Here is a 22,659-nt window from a genome sequence, read left to right on the forward strand (position 1 = left end):
TGTTTCTACATTGCAGTATTGATACTTATGTAAAAAGTTTGAGTACTTTGTCGATTTCGGATTTGGCCCCTCCTGGGTAAATGTGTGACAGAGAATAAGTGGAGTGAAATGGCTTATTTATTGATGGTGGTGTTCCACCAGCAGCAAGGAGAGCCAGCGATGAATGAGGCAGAGTGAGCAGCTTACATTGTCAAACACTTGGCCAGCTGCCCCAGGAGCTGGCCGAGGTGCTGAACTCCAGTGGTGGAAAAGGTGCTCACATTTTTACCAGCTTGCAAAGCTGTTCTCTGAAGAGAACGAGAAACTAGTCAACATGTGTTCGACATGTTTTCGATCATTGGCTGTCCTTGGGGCCAATGGGGGAGACTTCCCATACTTTCCCATACTCTGAAAGGCGGTCTCGTCCTCCCAAGCTATGGTATCATAGCCCTACTAGCAGTGTTGTAGCCTGGTTCCAGACGAATCTGCCTTTGCAAAATTGCATGCACTTTAGCCCTCGGCAGATTAGGTCTGGCCCCCCTCCATAGAGATTTCATTTCTCTCCCTCCGCAGTTGTGCGGAACCAACCAGGGCCCAGTATTCAAATGTAGGCGGGCTTATCAACAAGGAAGTACTGCTCTGATTGGTTCGTACAAGGAAGCACTGCTCTGATTGGTTTAAGTCTAACCAATAGAGTCCGTTTGGATCTTTTTGTAACCGCCCCTTGGAAAAAAATCTAGCGTTGATAGGGACCAGACTAATATCCACGCAGTGTGTCGTGTGATATTGTCTGGCCACGCGAGGCTAGCAGTGTTGGCAAGTTTCTGACTCCTCAGAGTTACTACAGGGGGTCCGGTCCGCCAAATCTTTGTGTGATATGATTTTTTTTTGTTTTACCTTAACCACTTGAACCCTACCATCCCTTTTCTGAGGAGAACTTTAGCCAAAAATAGCCGATCTACAAGCTCACAACGCCTCGCGCTGCGAGGCGCTGTGAGCTTGTAGATCGGCTATTTTTGGCAAAGTGGTATAAAAGTTTAATCTTGAAACACAATTGTATACAGTTACAGTATAGAGTAGGGGGTCCCTGCTTCATCTCTCTCTCAGCTAGGGGGTCCTTGGGCTGAAAACATTGAAGACCCCTGCTCTAGCACCTTCTGTACGAGTCAGGATATTTGGCCTTACAACCCAGATTTCTCTGCATTATACAGGGATCTTCCGATCCACTCTTAATCATCAGGGTTAACATCTTGGTTAAGTTCTTACCGGACACCACTACGGCCAGTCCCTTTGAGTAGTATTTTATAGTGCCTATAATCTGTACATTGAAACTATACACACCATAGGATGCCAGGTCTACAAATGACCTAGCATCTGTCTACAAAACATTCTACTATAAATAAGGAAACCTGTGTGTGTGTGTGTGTGTGTGTGTGTGTGTGTGTGTGTGTGTGTGTGTGTGTGTGTGTGTGTGTGTGTGTGTGTGTGTGTGTGTGCGCGTGCGTGCGTGCGTGCGTGTGTGTGGTAAATGGTGCATTTATATAGCGCTTTTATCCAAATCGCTTTACGTGCGTGTGTTCCGCAGTGTGCACAGCTTGTTTTCATAAAACTTGGTTGCTTATTTGTCTCGCAGAAACTTGCCAACACTGCTAGTAGGGCTATTGTGACGGTGGCCAGGTTGTCACATGTGACTTGCCACTTCTTTCTAGAATGCTGGCACTCTTTACTCTTTCTCAATAAATAAATAAATAACAATACACATTAAACTCACAATAATAAAATATCAGTTGCACAATAAAGTGCGGGGTGCGTAATTACTGTGAGAATAATAATGATTGTCGAATACTGCAAGACTACGCCACCCTTTTGTTTAAGAGGTAGGGTCCTCTGTAACACTTTCTTAGGCTATTCACAGGTTCGAGTTTACCCAGTTAAGTATAACACTTTTGAATGAGAACAACACTTTATAAAATATCCCTCGGAGAAAACTGGACGGAAACAGGTTTGTATAAAAAGGTAATTAATTTTATTGTCCTAATACAACGGCATCTATAAGCCATAAAACAATGAAAAGCATAAACAAAAATATAACACTAAACACTAAAACCCTCAACCTCCTATGGCGCCCGCTAACTAACTAAAATACACAATCACAGGAACTCAACAACAAGGCTTAAAACACAGGGCTTGTGCAAATTTAGCAAATAAATATAAATCTAGCATAAAGTGCCTACTTCTACTGAACCAGTAAAGTGACAGGTGCTGATTTAAAGTGTTAAATACTCATCACGGTTTGAATGCAAAAGGTGGGGAATGTCCTTATATGGGTGTAATGGATCGGGGGTTTAGGCCAGGAATCTCTGCCTCTTCAGTTCTTCGTATGCGCTGCCTGCAATTATAGAAACTAGAACCAGTTCATCTGTTCAATGTAACTTCACATGGGAGGTTTTAGGACCGTGGTTTTATAAAGGTAACGTTGCATAGGAAGGTACTTACACGCACGCCAGACTTAACGTCTGGCTATGAGTGTGTAGAGCGCGCAACGTTATCGCCACTGGCCGTCTCCTCTGCTCCTTGGTTCGGTTCGTCTCCTTTTCCTCCCCGTCGCTCTCGTCTACCGCTACGGCTTCTTGTCACTGGAAGCGGGCACGTCTCAGCTCACCGTCCGCTGCTTGTGGCTTGGTGCGTCTCGCTGTATCCTTGTTCTCCACCTTTGCTCCGTGGCTCTCCTATACCTGTGCACAACCTGCTCCCTCGGCTGTCACCTTCACACTGCCCTGTGTGCCTGTCTCTCTGCTGTCCAAATGCCCGCGCCCACTTTTGAACAGTGTGGACCACACCCTATCCTACTCCCATTCGCTCTGCCAACAGCGTGACCTGGGGACATTGGCTGGCTGGAGTCACACGGTCAAAGTCATGCAGCCTATCATGGGGTTCATTGTCAAGTGTCCCAGGGACCGTGGGGAAATATATTGCCAGGTTAAAACGTTCAGTGAGAGATTACATAGGATACATTTAAGATGATGGTTATTTTCAGTGCATTATACAGGTTTTTACGCATCAATAAAATAGTACAAAATGTATTTTCATCACTGGTTTTTGACCCTGTCACACTATGATACCATAGCTTGGGAGGACGAGACCGCCTTTCAGAGTATGGGAAAGTATGGGAAGTCTCCCCCATTGGCCCCAAGGACAGCTGCCCCAGGAGCTGGCCGAGGTGCTGAACTCCAGTGGTGGAAAAAGTGCTCACATTTTTACCAGCTTGCAAAGCTGTTCTCTGAAGAAAACGAGAAACTAGTCAACATGTGTTCGACATGTTTTTGATCATTGGCTGTCCTTGGGGCCAATGGGGGAGACTTCCCATACTTTCCCATACTCTGAAAGGCGGTCTCGTCCTCCCAAGCTATGGTATCATAGCCCTACTAGCAGTGTTGGCAAGTTTCTGCGAGAGAAATAAGCAACCAAGTTTTATGAAAACAAGCTGTGCACACTGCGGAACACACGCACGCACGTAAAGCGATTTGGATAAAAGCGCTATATAAATGCACCATTTACCACGCACGCACGCACGCACGCACGCACGCACGCACGCACGCACGCACGCACACACACACACACACACACACACACACACACACACACACACACAGGTTTCCTTATTTATAGTAGAATGTTTTGTAGACAGATGCTAGGTCATTTGTAGACCTGGCATCCTATGGTGTGTATAGTTTCAATGTACAGATTATAGGCACTATAAAATACTACTCAAAGGGACTGGCCGTAGTGGTGTCCGGTAAGAACTTAACCGAGATGTTAACCCTGATGATTAAGAGTGGATCGGAAGATCCCTGTATAATGCAGAGAAATCTGGGTTGTATAAGGCCAAATATCCTGACTCGTACAGAAGGTGCTAGAGCAGGGGTCTTCAATGTTTTCAGCCCAAGGACCCCCTACTCTATACTGTAACTGTATACAATTGTGTTTCAAGATTAAACTTTTATACCACTTTGCCAAAAATAGCCGATCTACAAGCTCACAGCGCCTCGCAGCGCGAGACGTTGTGAGCTTGTAGATCGGCTATTTTTGGCTAAAGTTCTCCTCAGAAAAGGGATGGTAGGGTTCAAGTGGTGAAGGTAAAACAAAAAAAAATCATATCACACAAAGATTTGGCGGACCGGTCCCGGAGCCCCTGTTGAAGACCCCTGTGCTAGAGTCTCTCGGGGTGAGAGCTGGTCAAACTTGCAGGTTGGATACTGCTTGCATCTGACCTCAAGGGTGACGGTCACCCTTTATATAGTTCTTGGCTGGTTGCTCGTGACATCTCACTGATGTCACGATGAGTCAGCCATATCCGAACATGGAGTTTTACATTAGCATGATGTCAGCATTGGATGTCTCTGCCAGCTCCATATATGTAGCTCTAGATCAACCACGCCCAAATATGGAGTTTGTAATGTTAGACTTATATAGGTTAGTTAGATATGTCGGATAGCTTCATATATGGAATACCAATATTCAGTGGGTAACTATGGCAACCTATCAAATCACCCATATGACGTGAGGGTGAGGGAAAGCCTTCGTAACAGGTACTGTGTCAGGTACTGGAACTGATGGCGAGTGAATTGACACTGTGGGAACCAACCCAAGGCCCAGCTAGGATGAGAAAGAGGTGCACAACCTATGCAGACACACTGGCCCTCATTTATCAACGCAGCGTAGAAACCGGCGTATATGTTTCCATATATTCGGCCGTACACCAACGCCGAAGTCACATTTATCAACGCATCCTACACAGCTGATCCGAGCGTACACTTGGTCCCAGCGTTGATAAATGTCACGGCTGAAACCGAGCGTCATTTAAATAACACGCCCTTAAATATTCTCAAAACGCCCCGATTTTACGACATGAAGACGAACCAGAATACGACCAAAGACCTGAAAAGCCAATAAGAAAATTCGCCTCACCACGCTCGCCACACACGCACACGCCCCTCTCTCTCTCTCTCACACACACACACACACACACACACACACACACACACACACACACACACACACACACACACGCGCCAGCCCAACTTCGTCTTTCCGTAGCGTAGCGGTACATGAGACTCGGGCGGAATGCAGTGATTCCGTGCCGCCACGTTAATATTCTTAACCCAGCCAGGTTGTGTAGCCTACATAACTCTCTATGACATAACTCCATAACATAGGACAAGCTACTGTAAGTTTATAGACCTCACTGTCCATGAAAAGGTGGCTGCGGGACTTCCGGCGCAAAAGCGCTCGTATATTTTTGAAAATAGCAGATCTGCAAGCTCACAACGCGTCGCGATCATGCAACGCTGGCTTGTGAGCTTGTAGATCTGCTATTTTCAATACAGACAGATCTACAATCTTATCTGAATGACTGTTAATGTGTCCAGATGCCTCTCAGACTGTCAAACAATGCTGCTCCGCAGGTCTAGAATGGAATAAACGGGCGCAGCCAACGTCAACAACTGGTCTCGACCAGTGTTGTGTTCTAGTTTTTTCTTGAAGGTATACTATGATCATTCCCTGCCTCCCACACGCACGGCATGCGCGCGTCTATAATTAATTAAATGTAAAAAATGTGCACGCGCGCAAAATATTTAATGTGAAAATATGCTTTGTACTGATTTTTCTTTTGTACTGATTTTTCTTACTGATGTCTGATCACCTGAGCTCAACCACTTCCAAGCTTAAATGCATTTTCAATGCAACAAACTCGGCCAGGCCCACTCAGGCCCAGTTTCACAGTAACACTGAGTAGCCTACACTTAGCCTACAATATGCTTTGTACTGATTTTCTACTGTTTCTAATGTTAATCACCCTGTAACTCAACCACTTCGGAGCTGCTTTTAGCCTTGGATGTTGGATGCATTTAAAAAATACATATATATATTACCATAGAAGTGCAAGGATTGTTATAAATAAATGATGGTTAGGCTTATCAGATATAATAGCAGTGTTAACAGCGAGCCTTCCTGTATCTATTACAGAATTAACTTGGCATTGAAGACACAAATTGTATTGACAAAACTGTGTTTTGCTGTGCTATGACGCGCAATTTGAATACTAATGAAGTACTCAATTCAGTGACCTATTCAATGAAGTGAATGGCAGGTCGTTGAAATGTGTGAATTCCTTCGCCAGTAGCCATTAATTATCACCTCAAGAACAGTAGCCACGCACATGATAAGCCATCACCTCAGAGTTAGACTAGTCAGATGGTCAGACCACACTTTTGCTGTTTGTATTGCTGCGCCCCCCAGCCCAGCCAGCAGCCACTCCTGGGTTCAGCGTATCAGATGCGTATCAACGTATCAGATACGCTGTTTTGAACAGTTTTTGAAGGTATACGGTGGCGACGGAAAAAAAATCTCAAGGTATACGCCGTACACAGCATCTGACGGTAGAACACACCACTGCATTGAAGACACAAACTGTATTGACAAAACTGTGTTTTGCTGTGCTATGACGCGCAATTTGAATACTAATGAAGTACTCAATTCAGTGACCTATTCAATGAAGTGAATGGCAGGTCGTTGACATGTGTGAATGCCTTCGCCAGTAGCCATTAATTATCACCTCAAGAACAATAGCCACGCACATGATAAGCCATCACCTCAGAGTTAGACTAGTCAGATGGTCAGACCACACTTTTGCTGTTTGTATTGCTGCGCCCCCCAGCCCAGCCAGCAGCCACTCCTGGGTGCAGCGTATCAGATGCGTATCAACGTATCAGATACGCTGTTTTGAACAGTTTTTGAAGGTATACGGTGGCGACGGAAAAAAAATCTCAAGGTATATGCCGTACACAGCATCTGACGGTAGAACACACCACTGGTCTCGACCAGACGTGAGATTTCAACCTACGGTAGGATGAAGCCCACGTCAGGATATATTGATAAATGCCGAAAGGTGCGGTGATCTCGCCGTACGCTCATTATTCGGGCTGCGCCGCGTTGATAAATGAGGGCCACTGTGTTGTGGCAGCAGAGCTACCAACACTGCAGAGCTCCAGATCCTGATGCTGGATAGGAGGGAGTGGAGGGCAACGATTCTGGAGTCCGTAGCTGGTTTTGGCTAGTACGCACCATGGCAAGTCGTGGGGACGTACTAACGATGACATCACAAAGGATCAGCTGTCCCAAAAAGAGTACTACACGGCTCCAGAATGGCCACCATAACAGGTACTACGCTATATGCCCAAATATGGAGAGAGCTGTCATCATAGTACTGTCATCATAGATCAATGACATCATAGAACGGCCTCCAAGTACTCTGATAAAAGGTACTGCATGGGTACCGTCCGCTAATGATGCCCATCACTCAACCATGACAGCTACCGGAACTAGGAAGAGGAATAAACAAAACGCCGGCAACCAAGGCCACCAAGGCCACCAAGGCCACCAAGCCCACGGTGTGAACGAGGAGCAGGGGGCAGCGAGGCGGGATGACATGGAGGCTTCTCCAGCCAGGACGGCGAGCCGGCTGTTTGTGTCCACTCCAGTGGACGCTAAAGACAAACTGGAAGCAGGATTAGAGAGGTGTGTTAATATCCTCCAGGTATTAACCAGTGGGCGTTCGGCCAGCGAGGCCAACGATGCCCTCACCAGTCGTGCTTGTAAGGGTCCTCAGGGCCACGAGGAAGTGTGTTTGGGTTTATTGTATCTGATCCTGACTGAGCCCAACCAGTCACAGAGGTGTTACAGAGACCTGACGCTGGCCAACAGAGATCGCATGAGTGTTATTGTGGACAAACTCATGGAGATCATGAGGGGGAAATTTCTCAAACTTCAAGATGTACCCAGAACACAGGTGCTGTGGTTGGTCAAAGAGTTAGTAAAGGCTGATGTGTTGAAGACCGATGAAGTTCTGATGATTCTAATGAAACAAATAGCAGGAGGAGACATCTCCAATCAGAACCTGGGGTTGGCTGAGAATGTTCTGGATATCCTTGTAGAACACAAAGAGTGGTTGTTAAAGAGTCAATTGTTGGTTGCCATGGCCGTCTATACTTATCTCAGACTGATAGAGGATCATGGAACAACCATCTTATTATCACTCCGGCAGAAAGAGGTGGAATTATGTATCTGTCTGCTGCGAGAAAGGTTTATGGACTGTTGTGTCATTGGCAGAGACCTGGTTCGCTTGCTGCAGAGTGTTGCTAGCATACCAGAGATGGAGCTACTGTGGAGAGATTTACTGCATAACCCAACATCCCTCAGTCCTCAGTTTACTGGTCCCTTACAGTTGTTAACAGTTAGAACACCTAAACAGTTCTTAGCCTGTCGACTCACTCCAGATATGGAGACAAAAATGCAGTTTATGACCACTTGGGTGAGGTTTGGACAGCAGAAGCACTATCAACATTGGTTTCAGAAAAAGTACCTGTCAAAGGAAGAAAACCAATCACTATGCTGTGATCTGATTCGTTACATCTGTGGGGTCATTCATCCGAGCAACAAGGCTCTGAGTACAAACATCTTGCCACGCTGGGCTATCATTGGCTGGCTCCTTACCACCTGCACGTCTACTGTAGCGGCCTCCAATGCTAAACTGGCTCTCTTCTATGATTGGCTGTTCTTCAATCCTGAAAAGGACAGCATCATGAACATAGAGCCTGGTATCTTATTGATGCATCATTCTATGAAGCCTCTCCCTGCCATCACGGCCACACTGCTGGACTTCATGTGCAAGATCATTCCTCATTTCTGGCCTCCACTGGAGTCTAAGGTGCAACAAGGCATTTTCAACTCTTTAAAATTAATCGAGGATAAGAAAGTCCTGCCACAGGTAGCTCCACTGTTTGATAATCCTAAGCTGGACACAGAGCTTCGATCCATGCTGAGAAAACGATTCCCAGATTTCTGTAGTGCACCTTCTCCAACCGAAGTGAAAGTGGACGAGAAAAGGGAGGAGAAAAGGGAGTCCGGCATGGAGGTGAACAGCCTTCTGCTGGACAAGGAGGAGGCTAGCTATGACAACACAGAGGCCGCCTTTAGTGATGATGAAGATGAATTCAGCAAAGGTAAGAAGCGAGTGATATGTTTACCCCTTGTCACAGAGGCCATTACTGAGGAATCTGCTGACATCACACCTTTCCTGGACCGATTAGGCAACACGATGAAAGAGAAGGTGGTTCAGTTGCAGAAAACGAGTGATTCAGAGATGCAGTGTGTGCTCATGCAGGAGATAGTGGATCTGATCCTGGAGGATGACTTTGAGACAGAACAGATGTCCACACTTGCTTCCTGTTTGGCAATACGGTTTAAGAGTGACTTCGGAGGAGATGTTCTGCCTGACGACATCAGTGCGGAGTCTCTGGAGGAGTATGTGTGTAAGCCTCAGTGTTTGCTGTTCAGGAGATTGTGTGCGATGCAGGAAGACAACACTGGCTTCTCCGTCTTGTTGGACATGCTGAACGAACTTTACCAGAGAGAACACAACCTAGGATATCACCTGTTATACTATCTGAAGGCTAGTAAAGCAGAGGTAGTTAAGACGTATGAGTCGTTTGCTCAGGCGACTGCTCTGGGAGATTTACACACCTGTTTGATGATGGACATGAAGGCCTGTCAGGAGAACGATGTACGACTACTGTGTTACCTCATCCCGACCATCTACTCTGAGTTTCCGGATGAGACACTGCACGGTGTCGAACTGCTCAACATGATAGTAGCGGTTATCGACCCGACCCAGCTTCACAAATTAATGTGTCACGCGATGTCTGGGAAGCTGGTTATGTTCCGAAAAGACTCGGTTCTCAACACACTGATGAAGTCTTTAGAGTGGGAGACGTTTGAACAATACAGCACCTGGCAACTGTTTCTGGCTCACAGCATTCCTCTGGAAGCCATCATACCCATTCTGCCAAACCTCAACCATAAAGAGCACCCAGAGGCTCTGTCCTGTCTGCTGCTGCCCCTCCGCAGAGAGGAGCCCAGCGAGGACATGGTGAGGATGGTGTTGAGTCGTCCATGCCACCCAGAAGACCTGTTCACCAACAGTGTACTGAGACACTGGCTGTCCCAACATGAAGACATCTTGTCAGAGCACGTCAGAGCTCTGCTCATTAAAAACAACAACCAGCCCCGCAAGAGACAGACTCTCCGCAGCTCCGGCAGTAAGCAGGCTCAGCTGACATTGGAGCAGATCCTGGAACACCTGGATACCCTTCGCCTGAGTCTGACCAACACCAAACACAATTTCTTCAGCGAGACTCCCATCCTCCAGGCCTTGCAGCATGCCCAGGCCAACTGCCATGAAAAACACAGCGCGAGGTTCAAGGATCTGTTTTCTCTGGTGGAGGAATTTGAGGACAGTCAGTCGAAACCTTCAAAGCGGCGCCGCAAAACGGTCATGAAGTGTTCTCCTCGCAGCAGGAAAGGAGCTGTGGCTCATCCCAACGAAGAGGAATCCATCTCCAGCTCTCCATCGGATGAGCAGGATTCTAAACCAAAGACCAAGAGGAAGAAAAAAGATGTGTCTGCTGTCAGCTCTGAAAGCGAATGGCAGTGATGGACTGACTGACTGGCCAATATAAAAAAACATGTTTTACATAAGTCGGCCTCCTGTTGGCGCTATAAAAGGAAGATGTGAAAAGTGCAGGGCAAAGGTTTTTCCTTGGCCTCTAGGAAGTGTGCATACAAAGTTTTACACAGATCGGTGCAGTTATAGGTAAAAACACGAATCGGTCCGTTATAGCGCCGCTGATTCGAAAAATCAAGTGGCATTTCTTTCTCGGCCTAGTGGGAATGTGCGTGCGAAATTTCACGGAAATCGCAAGCTGTGTTCATGATTAGAGGCATTTTGTTCAAAACTGAGCACTGAAAGATCCTTTTCGTTTAATGACTATTGAAGATACTGTGTACCGATTTGCGTGATGTTTAGACAAATTGTGTAGGAGTACTGTCAAAAAATGTGATTTGCAAAAATCTGCCTCCTGGTGGTCTATAGGCCCATGTGAAAAGTGTGGGGCAGAGGTTCTGCTCCGGCATCCAGGGAGTGTGTGTGTACAGTTTCGCTGCAAGCAAGCCAACAGTGCCGAAGATTAGCTGTTCAAAGACGGTCGGACGGACGGACGGACGGACAGACAGGGTGCAAAACATAATCTCGGCCATGCCTTTGGCCTGCCGGAGAAAATAATGTTGATAAAAAATAAGAACGAAAGGAGGAAGCGCTACATGGCTCTATAGAAAGGTGGTTCTTCTTCTTCTTTCGTGTATCATCCTCAAATGTCCAACTCAGTAACGAGTAGCCACGCCCTTGTCTCCGGTCCCAGTTGGGAGAGGCCAGCCTCCGAAGGTGGTCGATACAGGGGGCAGGTGTTAATAATGTGTTCGGCAGACTGCTCAGGCTCGCCGCACTCGAAAAAGGTGGTTGGTGGCACAGGTCATTTTATGGCAAAAATAATTGCTAGAAAAGAATTCCAAGGCTTCTTTAATGAAAAAAATGCAGTATGCTATTATGAGCAAAGCAGCAACATGATCAACGCGCCGTCAAGGTCTTCATTAGGGTTGATCATGCTGTTGCCTTGCTCATATTAAAATATAGATTTTTTTTGACGGAGTGCCTTGGAATTATTTCCTCGCAAGCCTGCAGTCCACAACATTTGGGAGTCAAGCAGTACTTCTTGGACTTGGGTTGTGCAAGATAATGTCAAACAAATACTGTATGTGCTGTGTTGGCAAGTGTGTCTTTACTGGTTATTGGTCAGGTCTCTGACAGCCTGAGGTAAAAAGCTCTCTGTCTCTCTAGTGGATTTGTGAAAGCGCACGCTTGACTGTTTCTACCTATAAACTGTTGTAGAAGTACAATGCAGGTACTGATACATGCTGATGGCTGTACATAATATGCCATGCATATATACATTGTACATACGCTGATCTATCTTTTTTATTATCCTATTAGTATAAATAATAGTTCTGACATTTCTTTTGCTCTTGTTTTTCTCTTGCCTTTCTTTTTTTAAATAATAATTATTATGGCCCGCTGGACCCCTACTGCAGTGGTTCTTTTCATGTCAAGGACCCCCAAATTAATATGTATTTTGCCGTGGACCCTCATCAGAAAATATTTTGTGCCAGGGACCCCATACAAGATGTGTTGTTAAAATGTTTTGAAAGATCTGCTATTTTCAAATAGAACTGATGTTGACGCTTCACACATTAACACATTTTTGGTTAGTTTGGTATGCATCAAGCCACGGACCCCCATAACTCTGAGAGTGTACACATGGACCTGTAAGGGTCCATTTGGTTCCTAACTATCAATAATTCAGCTGTGGACCCCCTGAAAACCCCCAAAGGACCGTTTTAGACAAAGTGTTTGACTGTACTCGTGCTGTTCTGACATTTCTATCAAATAAAATATTCCATGATTATTTGTCGCTTAAATAATTGAAGATTTTTTTATTACATTTTTATCCCACGATTTTTCAACCCCATTTTTTTCACCTAGTGCCAATTGTAAGTAATCCTGGGCGCTTCACTCCCTCTTCCAGCCTAGGGGAGAGCACAGAGCAGAGCTCATGCCTCCTTCAATGCATGAAAGCCAACAAGCCTTCTTAACACCTGACAGGGGGGAGTTTCCCCGGTAGAATGTAGCGAGTGGAAGGAACACGTTATTCCAACCAGTTTCTTTCCCCTCCATCAAGCGCCCCGGCTGACCAGGGGGAGGCAGTATAGAGACCAGGATTACTGCATGTTTTTTTGTGAGGGTACCTAGGGACACGGGAGAACATGCAAACTCCACACAGAAAGGTCCTTTTGCCAACCCCACCTGGGTATGGGCACTGATGATGCGAACACACCCCCAGCACCCACAGTGTCCCCGGCGGAATCAAACCCCAAATAATTGAATGATTTGATTGTGTTTCTGTCGTTGAACATTGGAACATTATGCATACAAATTACTCGGTTTGGCTTTTAGGCTTCATGACCAAATGGTGCATGGGGCAGATATGACAAATAACTCACATCATTTAATAACTTTATACTTTATATGAATAGAGGAAATAGCCGATCTACAAGCTCAAGCATGTCACACCATGACGCGTTCTGAGCTCGTATATCTGTTATTTCCACTATTTTTTTAACAGATTGAAAATATAGGAACTTTTTCAACATGGAAATGATTATGACGATAAAATAGCATTTTTCACAAGTGATTGTGAAAGTTAAACAAAGAACAAGATTCTGGGGCAGAATGTCCTCGTCTGTTAACAAGGGTGCACTGACGACGCTAGCCGGAGCCATCATCCAAAGTCATGTTTTCTGTGCTTGCACCTCATGGTTCACTAACACCCCCATTTCACTACAAACTAAAATTCAAACCTCTCAGAAAAAACTCATAAGACAACTATTACCCCTCACCTAACCCCAGCTCACTTTGCAAGACTGGGATGGAAGACAGTACAGCAACTTGCAATGGGCCTGGTCTTTAAGGTACTCAGAGGAACAGTGCTCATGTGCAAACATGTCAAACTACTTCTCTAGAGTGAGATGCCCATGGGCACAACACCAGAGGGAGCTCCTCTGACCTAGTTGCCCCTAGATGTGGCTCAAACATGGGGGGAAAATGCATTCTACTACTGCCACCAAAATGTGGAATACCCTACCAACAGCCATTAAAGGTCTCAATTCCCTATCCACACTGAAAACTGACCTAAAAACATGCCTGTCCTCAAATTACAATTGGCCGTCCCAAAAACTACGGCGAACGGGAGGCCAACCAGGCCCGCCGATCACCGCTATTATTCTATTTACTCCACTGCGGCCTCTACAGATATGGTCAATAGTAATTTGTATTGACCAGATCAGTAGAGGGCGCACTGGACATATTTTATTTTCTGCCCAAAAAGTGGACTATACAGAGAAGGTGGGGTGCTGAGAGGCTTCCCACCCTGGAGAATAGACTCTCAACAACACAAAACAGCCTTTGTTTCAGTGAGCAGTGAAGTGGTTTTGTTTATTTTTACTACAGTTGGAGCCCTCGCAGGGCAGTGGAATTCTTTGTCTATAAGCAGAGCAAAGCACCAAGCGCACTGTTAGAGAGAACTCACTAACGCTCTGGACCAGGGCTAGCCCCGAGGACGCATTTCTCACGTGTACTGTAGCAATATAGATACTCTATATATACTGTTTGTTTCTTTTTGGTCTGGTTGTTTCAGTATTGCAGTCTACTGTGTATGTATTGGTTGTTTATTTAAATTTTTGTTTTTGTTTTGTTCTTTTGTTTTAGTCATGACGAAAGTGACAGTGGTCATGAAACATTTCTTTATAGGCTGGAGAAAAACATAGACAGTCAACATCCCCCCTGGAGTCCTTGGTTCATGACGCAACTCCCCACACACAATATTTCACAATATGGGGTTGCCTATTGGAGGGTCCTTGGCATGGAAGTATTTGGGAACCCCTGAACTTCCTCATACCTAGACTGAGGTCAATTTGCTTTGCAGTTTATCGACAGGCAGACCCTCTTCTAGATGGCTGAATAACTGCTAGCTTGCACACGTTGTGCAAGCTAGCGTCTATCTGAAAGAAGCTGTGCAGAAGGTGTGTTCAGCCAGCGGTTGGTCTCTGTGTCAAACACTCCAATGTCATTGTGGACCCCCCCAGCCGCCAAACACAAACATCTTTGTCCAAATGATGGTGACAGAGTGTCTTGATGAAACAGGTGCTGCAGTTCCTTGGGCATTAATTAAAGACCAGACCATGGTGGTGGTGTCCAACTTGTAGATGTCATTAGTGTATCCAGTCAGCTGGTTGTATGTATCTATGACCTTCCCCAAGACACATAGCCTGGTTCCAAACCATAGACCCCGCCCACTCTCTGAGTGGACTGCCTCTTGGTCTGGTGTTGAAATGTGAGCCTAGGATATCTTCGATACCCTCCAGTACCATCCAATGAGAGTCGGAGGTGGGGGTGGGATCGCCGACACTGCAGCCAATTTCAGACTGAATCTCCACGCAGCTTCAGGCTACAAGACACAGGCTGAGTGGTCGCACCTCCCCTTTGGAAAAGTCCCTGGAACCTTAGGCGTCAACGACCTGTGGGTGTCGACATCAAATGCTTTGCAGTATGCATTTTATGTCGGACACAATCCCACCCCAGATGTAGATGATATTTTCTATCAGCACAGCTGTGTGCCCCTGGGCGCTTGGTGGGAACCTTCTCCTCTTCCAGTTAATGGAGGCAACTTCATCGAGAATAAAGACACTGTGTTGAAGACGTGAACATCAATCTGATCACTGTTGTTGTACATGTATCATCCAAATGAATAAACATAGTCTCCTACTGCTACAGCAGCAAGACCACATCTACCTTCTTTTTGGTAAATGTTCAGCACAACATAGCACTCTCTCTGTCCTTTGATGTGTATCTTTCTATTCTCTGTTTTCTCCCCCTTCTATTTATCCTCTCCTCTGTGTAACCCGTTCCTTTGTCCTCTGTCTCTCCGTCTCTCCGACACTAGCGTTGCTTGTAAACGGCCTCCTCTGTCTCTCTGACACTAGTGTTGCATGTAAACAGCCTACAGCCTACATGAAGTTATAAAGGGTTTCCACAGGTACATCACACATGGAAAAAGACTGCTCGCTGCATAAATATTAAGGAAAACTCCTTAGACAGAGAAAATATAATTTCTTTATTTTAAATGCTCATAATGTGCTCTGTGCTCATAGTGAGGGGTGAATTTAAGAAAGCAAAGGTTTCGGTCCTGGGACCTTCGTCAGTGTTATATGACAGCACTGACGAAGGTCCCAGGACCCAGGTTCTGTGTGATTACGTCACACAGAACACAAAGTGTTGTCATGCATTCCTTTCAGCTGATGTGATGATGTGACGTCACATGTGATGAAGTCTAAATTGTCCCTGCTGTCACAAGTCACACAGCTCTGTAGCAGCAGCTGCAACGCTCTGTCTCCTTGTCTGTGTCCGGGACCGTTTTATGCCCATACAGAAGATGATGAGTGTACATTTTTCATTTATTGCTGTCCATTGTTATAGCGATTTTTAACTCGTTCATTGCCACGGACGGGAATTCCTGTCCGATTCTGCAATGGATAACATTGCCACGTCGGGAATTCCCGTCCGATTAATTGTGTATTGTTTTATAAACGATCGCGCTGTTCGTTGTAACTCCCTTCATCAGGTTCACTTTCCACTCACCCGGATCCGGAAATAGTGTCATCCAAAGATCTTCGCTCCCGCCCACCTCCTGTTTATCTGTTTCTAAGACATCGTCTTAGAAACATCGTAGTTTTCACATGGTCTAACAAACGAATGGAAAGCTCCGGTTATATATCTCTGGACAACGAACAGTTATCCCCTTTATGTTTACCAGCGGTCTGACACGCGATCACAATATATATAAATGTTGTGTGGCCAGCTGGGGAGGTGGGAAATATGTGCATTTTTGAGCGGTGTAGCGCTCCTATAAGTGGGTTTGCGACCCATGACCCATCCGTCGTGAAAATTTGTCTTTCGCTGTACTGTGATTGGCTGATGAGTATTCAGACCACTCTGTGATTGGCTAGCGAGACGCATGACGACATTCATAACCTATAAATAGCACCACGCACTTCAAAAAATATATAGATTTTTTTAAGTGAGCTTCCATCACTGTGATGACCTTAAATAACACCGCTCACTTCACACTGGGTGTGATTTTTTCCGGTATATGCTGCCTTCAGCCTGGCTGCGCCCATGAAAGTTACCTCACGGGTGAACACTTTTTCCTCTGGGTGTTGGGGCATGGATCTTGTTTGTTTACACACACACACGATCCGACCATGCTACTATAATTCTAGTAACCTCACGGACGGTGGTCGGACGGTGGTAGCTGTCTTGGGTCGACTCTTGATCAAACTGCGCATGCGTCGTTGCCAGATTTCGCGAGAGAAACAAGCAGCAAGGTCTATGAAAACAAGGCCAAACGAAACGAACCCTACAAGCAACAAGGTCTATGAAAAGAAGGCCAAACGAAGCGCTTTCACACATATACATTGCCTCTTGGAAAACAGCCGATCTACAAGCTCACAACGCGTCCCCACACCCACCTGCACTTTCACAACCAACGCCAAAACACAATACCACCAATATTGCCCCTAAACCGCTTACAATAAGCCGACATGGCAACTAGCCTCAGCCTTCTTCCACACCATAGACCCCGCCCACTCTCTGAGTGCATTCTGGAAACACACCAGACTTTTCTCGCACACACGATGCACATACGCACACGCGCGTCCAAGTGTGATTTATCAAAGGATCCTATACAGCCAATCCTAGCGTACATTGTGACGCTTTAGTAGATGTTTAGATTTTACTTCCATCTCATTTTTCCTTGCCTAGAGGTCAACATAAGTAAAAAGTGGTTCATCTTACCCCGTTCTCCCCTATAGTTGTTCAAAATGTAACATAGTGCTGCTTTAAATATAATATTTGGATATTATGTAGGCCTATTTAAAAAAGGAGGAAAAATGAAACGGTCGGCCCGAAATGGACCATTCGGGAGAATTTCCCAATGGCCACCCCGTCCCTGCCTATGGGATATATTGGACCTACATGGTAGACAGCTCATGGTCTCTCCTATACATAGTAATACAGTCAAGCCCCCAGCAGGGACCCCCCCCCCCCCCAAGTCAATACATTTATGGAAGGATGATTGTTATTTCTTAAACATGTAACTTTATAATTTTGTGGTACATAATATGCTATATAGTTGTTAAAAATGTTACATAGTGCTGCTTTAAATATGCTATTTGGATATTATGTAGGTCTATTTAAAAAATAATGAAAAAAGAAACGGTCGGCCCGGTTCGGCCCGAAATGGACCGGTCATTCGGGAGAATTTCCCAATGGCCACCCCGTCCCTGCCTATGGGATATATTGGACCTACATGGTAGACAGCACTCTCCGCCACAATCATCTAAACACCAAATGAGAGAATACCTTTAAACTAAGTATTGCATGCCTGTAGAGACTGAGTCCCTGTGAAACTGTATATCAGGTGGAAACCTTTTTTCATTGGTTAAATATTTATATAAAACTCACAGACTGGATCAACCTCAAACAGCCGATCTACAAGCTCAAGAAGTATACAATACGGCATTCATAGTAAAATAAAATAAAGTCGAAACTTGACAGGTTTCTGCCTGACAGTGGCGATATATTAATAAATATCGCCAATGACAGGTGGAAAACCTCATTATGTCTAAAACCGTTCCTTTTTCATTATTATTTTAAAATCGTGACAATAGCCGATCTACAAGCACACAACACCTCGATCTGCTATTTTCACTCCTGTTGCGTGACACTCTTGTATGATGAAGTAAAACATAGAGATACAAGGTTTCTGCCCGACATCAGCTTGCTTACTTACTTAGCTTACTTGTCCAATGGATAACAATGAGTACTTCATGACATACAGTAAGAGTAGATTTATTGACATGATGTGCAAGCATAAGTTCATCTTTAAATAAATTGAGCAAGCAACCATTCCACACCACACTCAACATGGTCATGTTATTATATTATAGAACTATCCAGTATGTTCAGCAGATCTGCACAAGTTCAAAAGGTGCTGTAAGTCAGGGGTCTTCAACAGGGGGTCCGGGACCCCCAGGGGGTCCTCAGAGTTACTACAGGGGGTCCCCCAAATCTTTGTGTGATATGATTTTGATTTTTTTTACATTAACCACTTGAACCCTAGGCCCTAGCATCCCTTTTCTGAGGAAAAAAAAATGCCAAAAACAGCCGATCTACAAGCTCACAACGCCTCGCAGCGCGAGAGTTATAGGTGTTAAGAGGGAAAAAAAGAGCAGCAAAAGTTTATCTGAAACACAATTTCATATCTCTCTCAGCTAGGGGGTCCTTGGCCTGAAAACGTTGAAGACCCCTGCTGTAAGTGATACATTACTGAAAACTAAATGTTTTTTTGTTTTTGTTAAAAAGTTAAATTTGTATAGTGTTTGTTCAATAACAGAGGTCTCCCTGTCTCTCCAGCTCTTAAATAAACAGAAAATACATTTTCAGGTGGGTCAGGAATTTCATCCAATCAAGAGAAAGAGTACCAATTTATGACCTTACATTGTATAGTGTTCCAATTAAAAATGTTGTCCGCTCATTTATTTGTGTCATCACTTCCAATTTCACTTGCTTTTTCTGTATGAATTCTCTCTCCTGATTGGATAAAATTGGTATCCCAACTTGACAATGTTTTCTGTTTATTTAAGAGCTGGAGAGACGGGGAGACTCCTGTTACTGAACAAACACCCAAACCGGGAGGCATGCGTTAATCCGACAGACCTTTTCTCCGACTATGTGGCATCCGCGTGCGGTTAATGTCGGAGCATTGCGCTGTCGGAGGAATGCGCTGTCGAACTAACGTATTGCACCCACTCAAACCATAGCAACGATAGTGTCACAATATACAGCGATTTCACGTTTAACAAACAAATATCACATACAGTAACTTTCATTATACTTAGCCGATCTACAAGCTCACAGCGCCATCGCGGCACGTTATGAGCTTGTAGATCGGCTATTTCTGCCGCTGTATAAATGGGGCTCGACTCCTCGTTCGTCACGTTGTCAGTTCGTCATCACTGCCCCGCCCACCCTGCCCTGGCTCCTATTGGCTAGTGCACCGTTTCTCAACGTGTGGTCCGGGGGCCACCATGGGGTCCAAATGGACCCTCACCGGTCTGTAACTCTGAGAGTGTACAAATGGAACCAAATGAACCCTTACAGGTCTGTAACTCTGAGAGTGTACAAATGGAACCAAATGGACCCTTACAGGTCTGTAACTCTGAGAGTTAAAGTACCACTGCAGATTGTACAGTGCAGATCGGGGTCCCGGAGTTAATCCAGTTATCAGAAAAAAGTCCACAGAAAGTTTTTTTTTTGTTGTTGCTGTTTTTTTGGTGAGGGGCGCTTTGGATATCATCTCTGTCGGGTGGAAATCTCATACTATGTTCAAAACTTTTCAGGATTCAAATTCAAAAGTAGCGGATACACAACTGATGCTTTTGTGTGACGCTGTAGTATTATCTAGTAGGGCGTTCATTTACGAAAAAACACAAAAAGTTTGAATACAGAGATAAAAGATTTCCGCCCCGACAGCTACGATATGATGATATCCATAGCGCTCGCACACAGCGTCTATCGACACCCGCAACCTTCAAAATCTATCGACTGTTGCTGTGCACGAATGTCTTGTCATCTGCGTTATTAGCACAAGTAGCATGGCTGAAACGTAAACGTGGACTTTCTTGTGGTTGTGGTAACGATACCGGTTTGGGTTGTTACAACAAAGGCAGGGGGATTAAACTGACATGGCATGCCTCTCCAGAAATTAAAAGGATCCCTGGCTAATAAGCCTTATATGCCATATAACCTATTACGACGAGAACGTCTGTGTCATTTGTTAGATTTCTTTGGCTATTCAAAAATAGCAGATATACAAGCTCATAGCGCGCCACCGAGTGCCGCGCTATAAGCTTGTACATCTGCAAGTTGATGCTGACATTTGTCCACAAGTTGATGCTGACATTTGTCCACAAGTTGATGCTGACATTTGTCCAAGTGTGTTCCAGCAATAAACAATCGTACTTAACCTAAACATAACAACAACAAAAAATAACTTAACACTTCCTTAATTAACACATCGGGTGCCAAACACGGTCTGAACCGTGTGTTTACATAGTGGCGGTTCCGAAGCTTCGGTGCCGTTCACGGTCTGAACCGTGATTTCAGTCTTTTTGTTTTTTTCGTTTTTCTCCACGCGGGCGGGGCTAGAGCAGCTCTGGGAGCACCCATTGTAATCCTGCGAAGGAAGTGCCAGATCGCTCACCGGAAACACTTTTTTTCCCCCCATCCGGTTCCTGTCTATTTCCTACTTTGAAACGCCTATATCTCCGAATCTGTTTCCTGTGGGGAAAAACGGTCATGCGCGATCCCCCCCCCGTTGTAACTCGCCAGGGTAATGTTATGGTTCCAGCCTGTAGCCAGGCTCATGGCAGAACATGAATCGATGCTTTTTTTTGCGTGGATTTGCTTGTAACGCACGCGGAAACGTTAAACAGCAAAGCGCAGTCAATGGGGAGAATGCTGGCACCCACGGTAAGTTGTTATGAAAAAATGCTGGCACCCGATGTGTTAACATGAGTGTCAAATAAATATTTTAAATAATGCACATGCATTACATACTGTACATTCCATAGGGCTGGACCACACATGGACAAATGACATCATCAACGTGCGACGTCCCCCTTGAGTAAAAGATGAGCCATTTATAAAATAAAGAAAATAGTTAAGGTGTTTTAATTGTAGTGACAGAGGGCAACTATAGTGTATCATGGCATAAAAGGCTTATTTCTGATATGTCATCTTTTTGAACAGTTTGTTTCTTGTATTGTTGCTTGGTCTAGATTAGTGTTTCCCAAACAGTCGGGACCCATTTGTTTTGTTTCGACATTAAAAATAAATAAATACATATTTCGAGAGAGAGAGAGAGAAACAAAGGAACAGTTTTTCATTAAAAAATCTAACAATTTTCTAAATAATGTCATAAAAAAAAAAAAAAAAAAAAAAAAGAAATCCCTTAAATGTAAAAAGAAAATGTTTAAGAAGAAGTGGAAATAGCAGATACAAAGCGTTGTGAGCTTGTAGATCGGCTATTTTCACTTCTTCTTAAACATTTTCTTTCCCGGTGAGACATCAAATGTCTCTTTTGGGTCTCGAGCTTAAACTGTTTGGGAACCACTGGTCAAGATGTTGAATATTTGACATGGACCACAATGGAAACAAACAAATCAATCAACCAATTAAATGACAGCAACAATTAAATGCCAGCAAAAAAAAACAAAAAAGGAAAACAAGTTTTGTGTGGACAAAGTCCCTAAAAGGGTGCAATTGGCTCTATTCACAGCAGCCATATTGTGAAGACATTCACAGGTGTTACCAATGATACTAATGAAGGCTCTGTTCCATTTAGTGTAGCACAGTGGTTTCCACGACCCCCATAACTCTGAGAGTGTACAAATGGAACCTTACGGGTCCATTTGGTTCCATTTGTACACTCTCAGAGTTACACACCTGTATAAGGGGCCATTTGGAAGCCCATGAGGGTCCCTGGACCCCAACTGTAGACCCACTGGTGTAACAGAGTGTTTCCAGTGAGCCAACATGCACAATATCAGCACCCTGACTCTGTTTGACCAGAATGGAACAGAGCCTTCATTAGTATCATTGGTAACACCTGTGAATGTCTTCATAATATGGCTGCTGTGAATAGAGCCTATTGGACCGCCGGTGGACGGGCTGTTGAGAAGCAGGGGGGCTGGTGGACTTGCTGGGTGGGCCGTTGAGAAGCAGTGGGTTAGTGGACTTGCTGGGTGGGCCGTTGAGAAGCAGTGGGTTAGTGGCCTTGCTGGGTAGTAGACTGCAGAGTGGGGATCGGCGTCATGGTGGTGTGCGCCGCAGTCTGGAAGAAATACATCTGGGAGGAGAGAGGCATTAAAAGGACAATACCAGTCACCAGAAGCAGGGACGTGTTTTTTTTTCCAATGATTCTAACATTCATTAGGACTAGGGATATATTATCTTATTCTACACATAATTCACACATGCTGCTGTTGTGTTTA

General features: G+C 44.9%; 2 protein-coding genes across 4 annotated transcripts in view; one reads left to right on the top strand and one right to left on the bottom strand.

The window, feature by feature from the left end:
* Positions 1–7,345: 7,345 nt before the first annotated feature.
* On the top strand, positions 7,346–10,531 carry LOC311055766 (integrator complex subunit 3-like; the record flags this gene model as incomplete). The annotated part of the gene is made up of 1 exon (XM_084072032.1): positions 7,346–10,531. One exon carries the CDS (start codon positions 7,346–7,348, stop codon positions 10,529–10,531), a length of 3,186 nt encoding a protein of 1,061 aa, XP_083928158.1.
* A 7,907-nt stretch (positions 10,532–18,438) lies between these two features.
* The window catches only part of yipf2 (Yip1 domain family, member 2), a 31,307-nt gene continuing 27,086 nt past the window's right edge, over positions 18,439–22,659 (bottom strand). Inside the window, exons 9-11 of one of the 3 annotated variants that reach the window (XR_014601854.1) lie at positions 22,323–22,514; positions 18,901–21,934; positions 18,439–18,576 (exon numbers count right to left, since the gene is read on the bottom strand). Coding sequence is in view for 1 of the 3 variants with exons in the window: in XM_084072518.1 (XP_083928644.1) it covers positions 22,434–22,514 (81 nt within the window). In the remaining 2 variants the exon portion in view is untranslated. Of the gene's footprint in view, positions 22,515–22,659 lie in introns of all 3 variants that reach the window. The other 2 variants (XR_014601855.1, XM_084072518.1) reach the window with 2 other exon arrangements.

The sequence above is a fragment of the Gymnoscopelus microlampas genome (genome assembly GCF_963454915.1).
Source record: "Gymnoscopelus microlampas genome assembly, chromosome: 11".
NCBI classification, from domain to species: domain Eukaryota; kingdom Metazoa; phylum Chordata; class Actinopteri; order Myctophiformes; family Myctophidae; genus Gymnoscopelus; species Gymnoscopelus microlampas.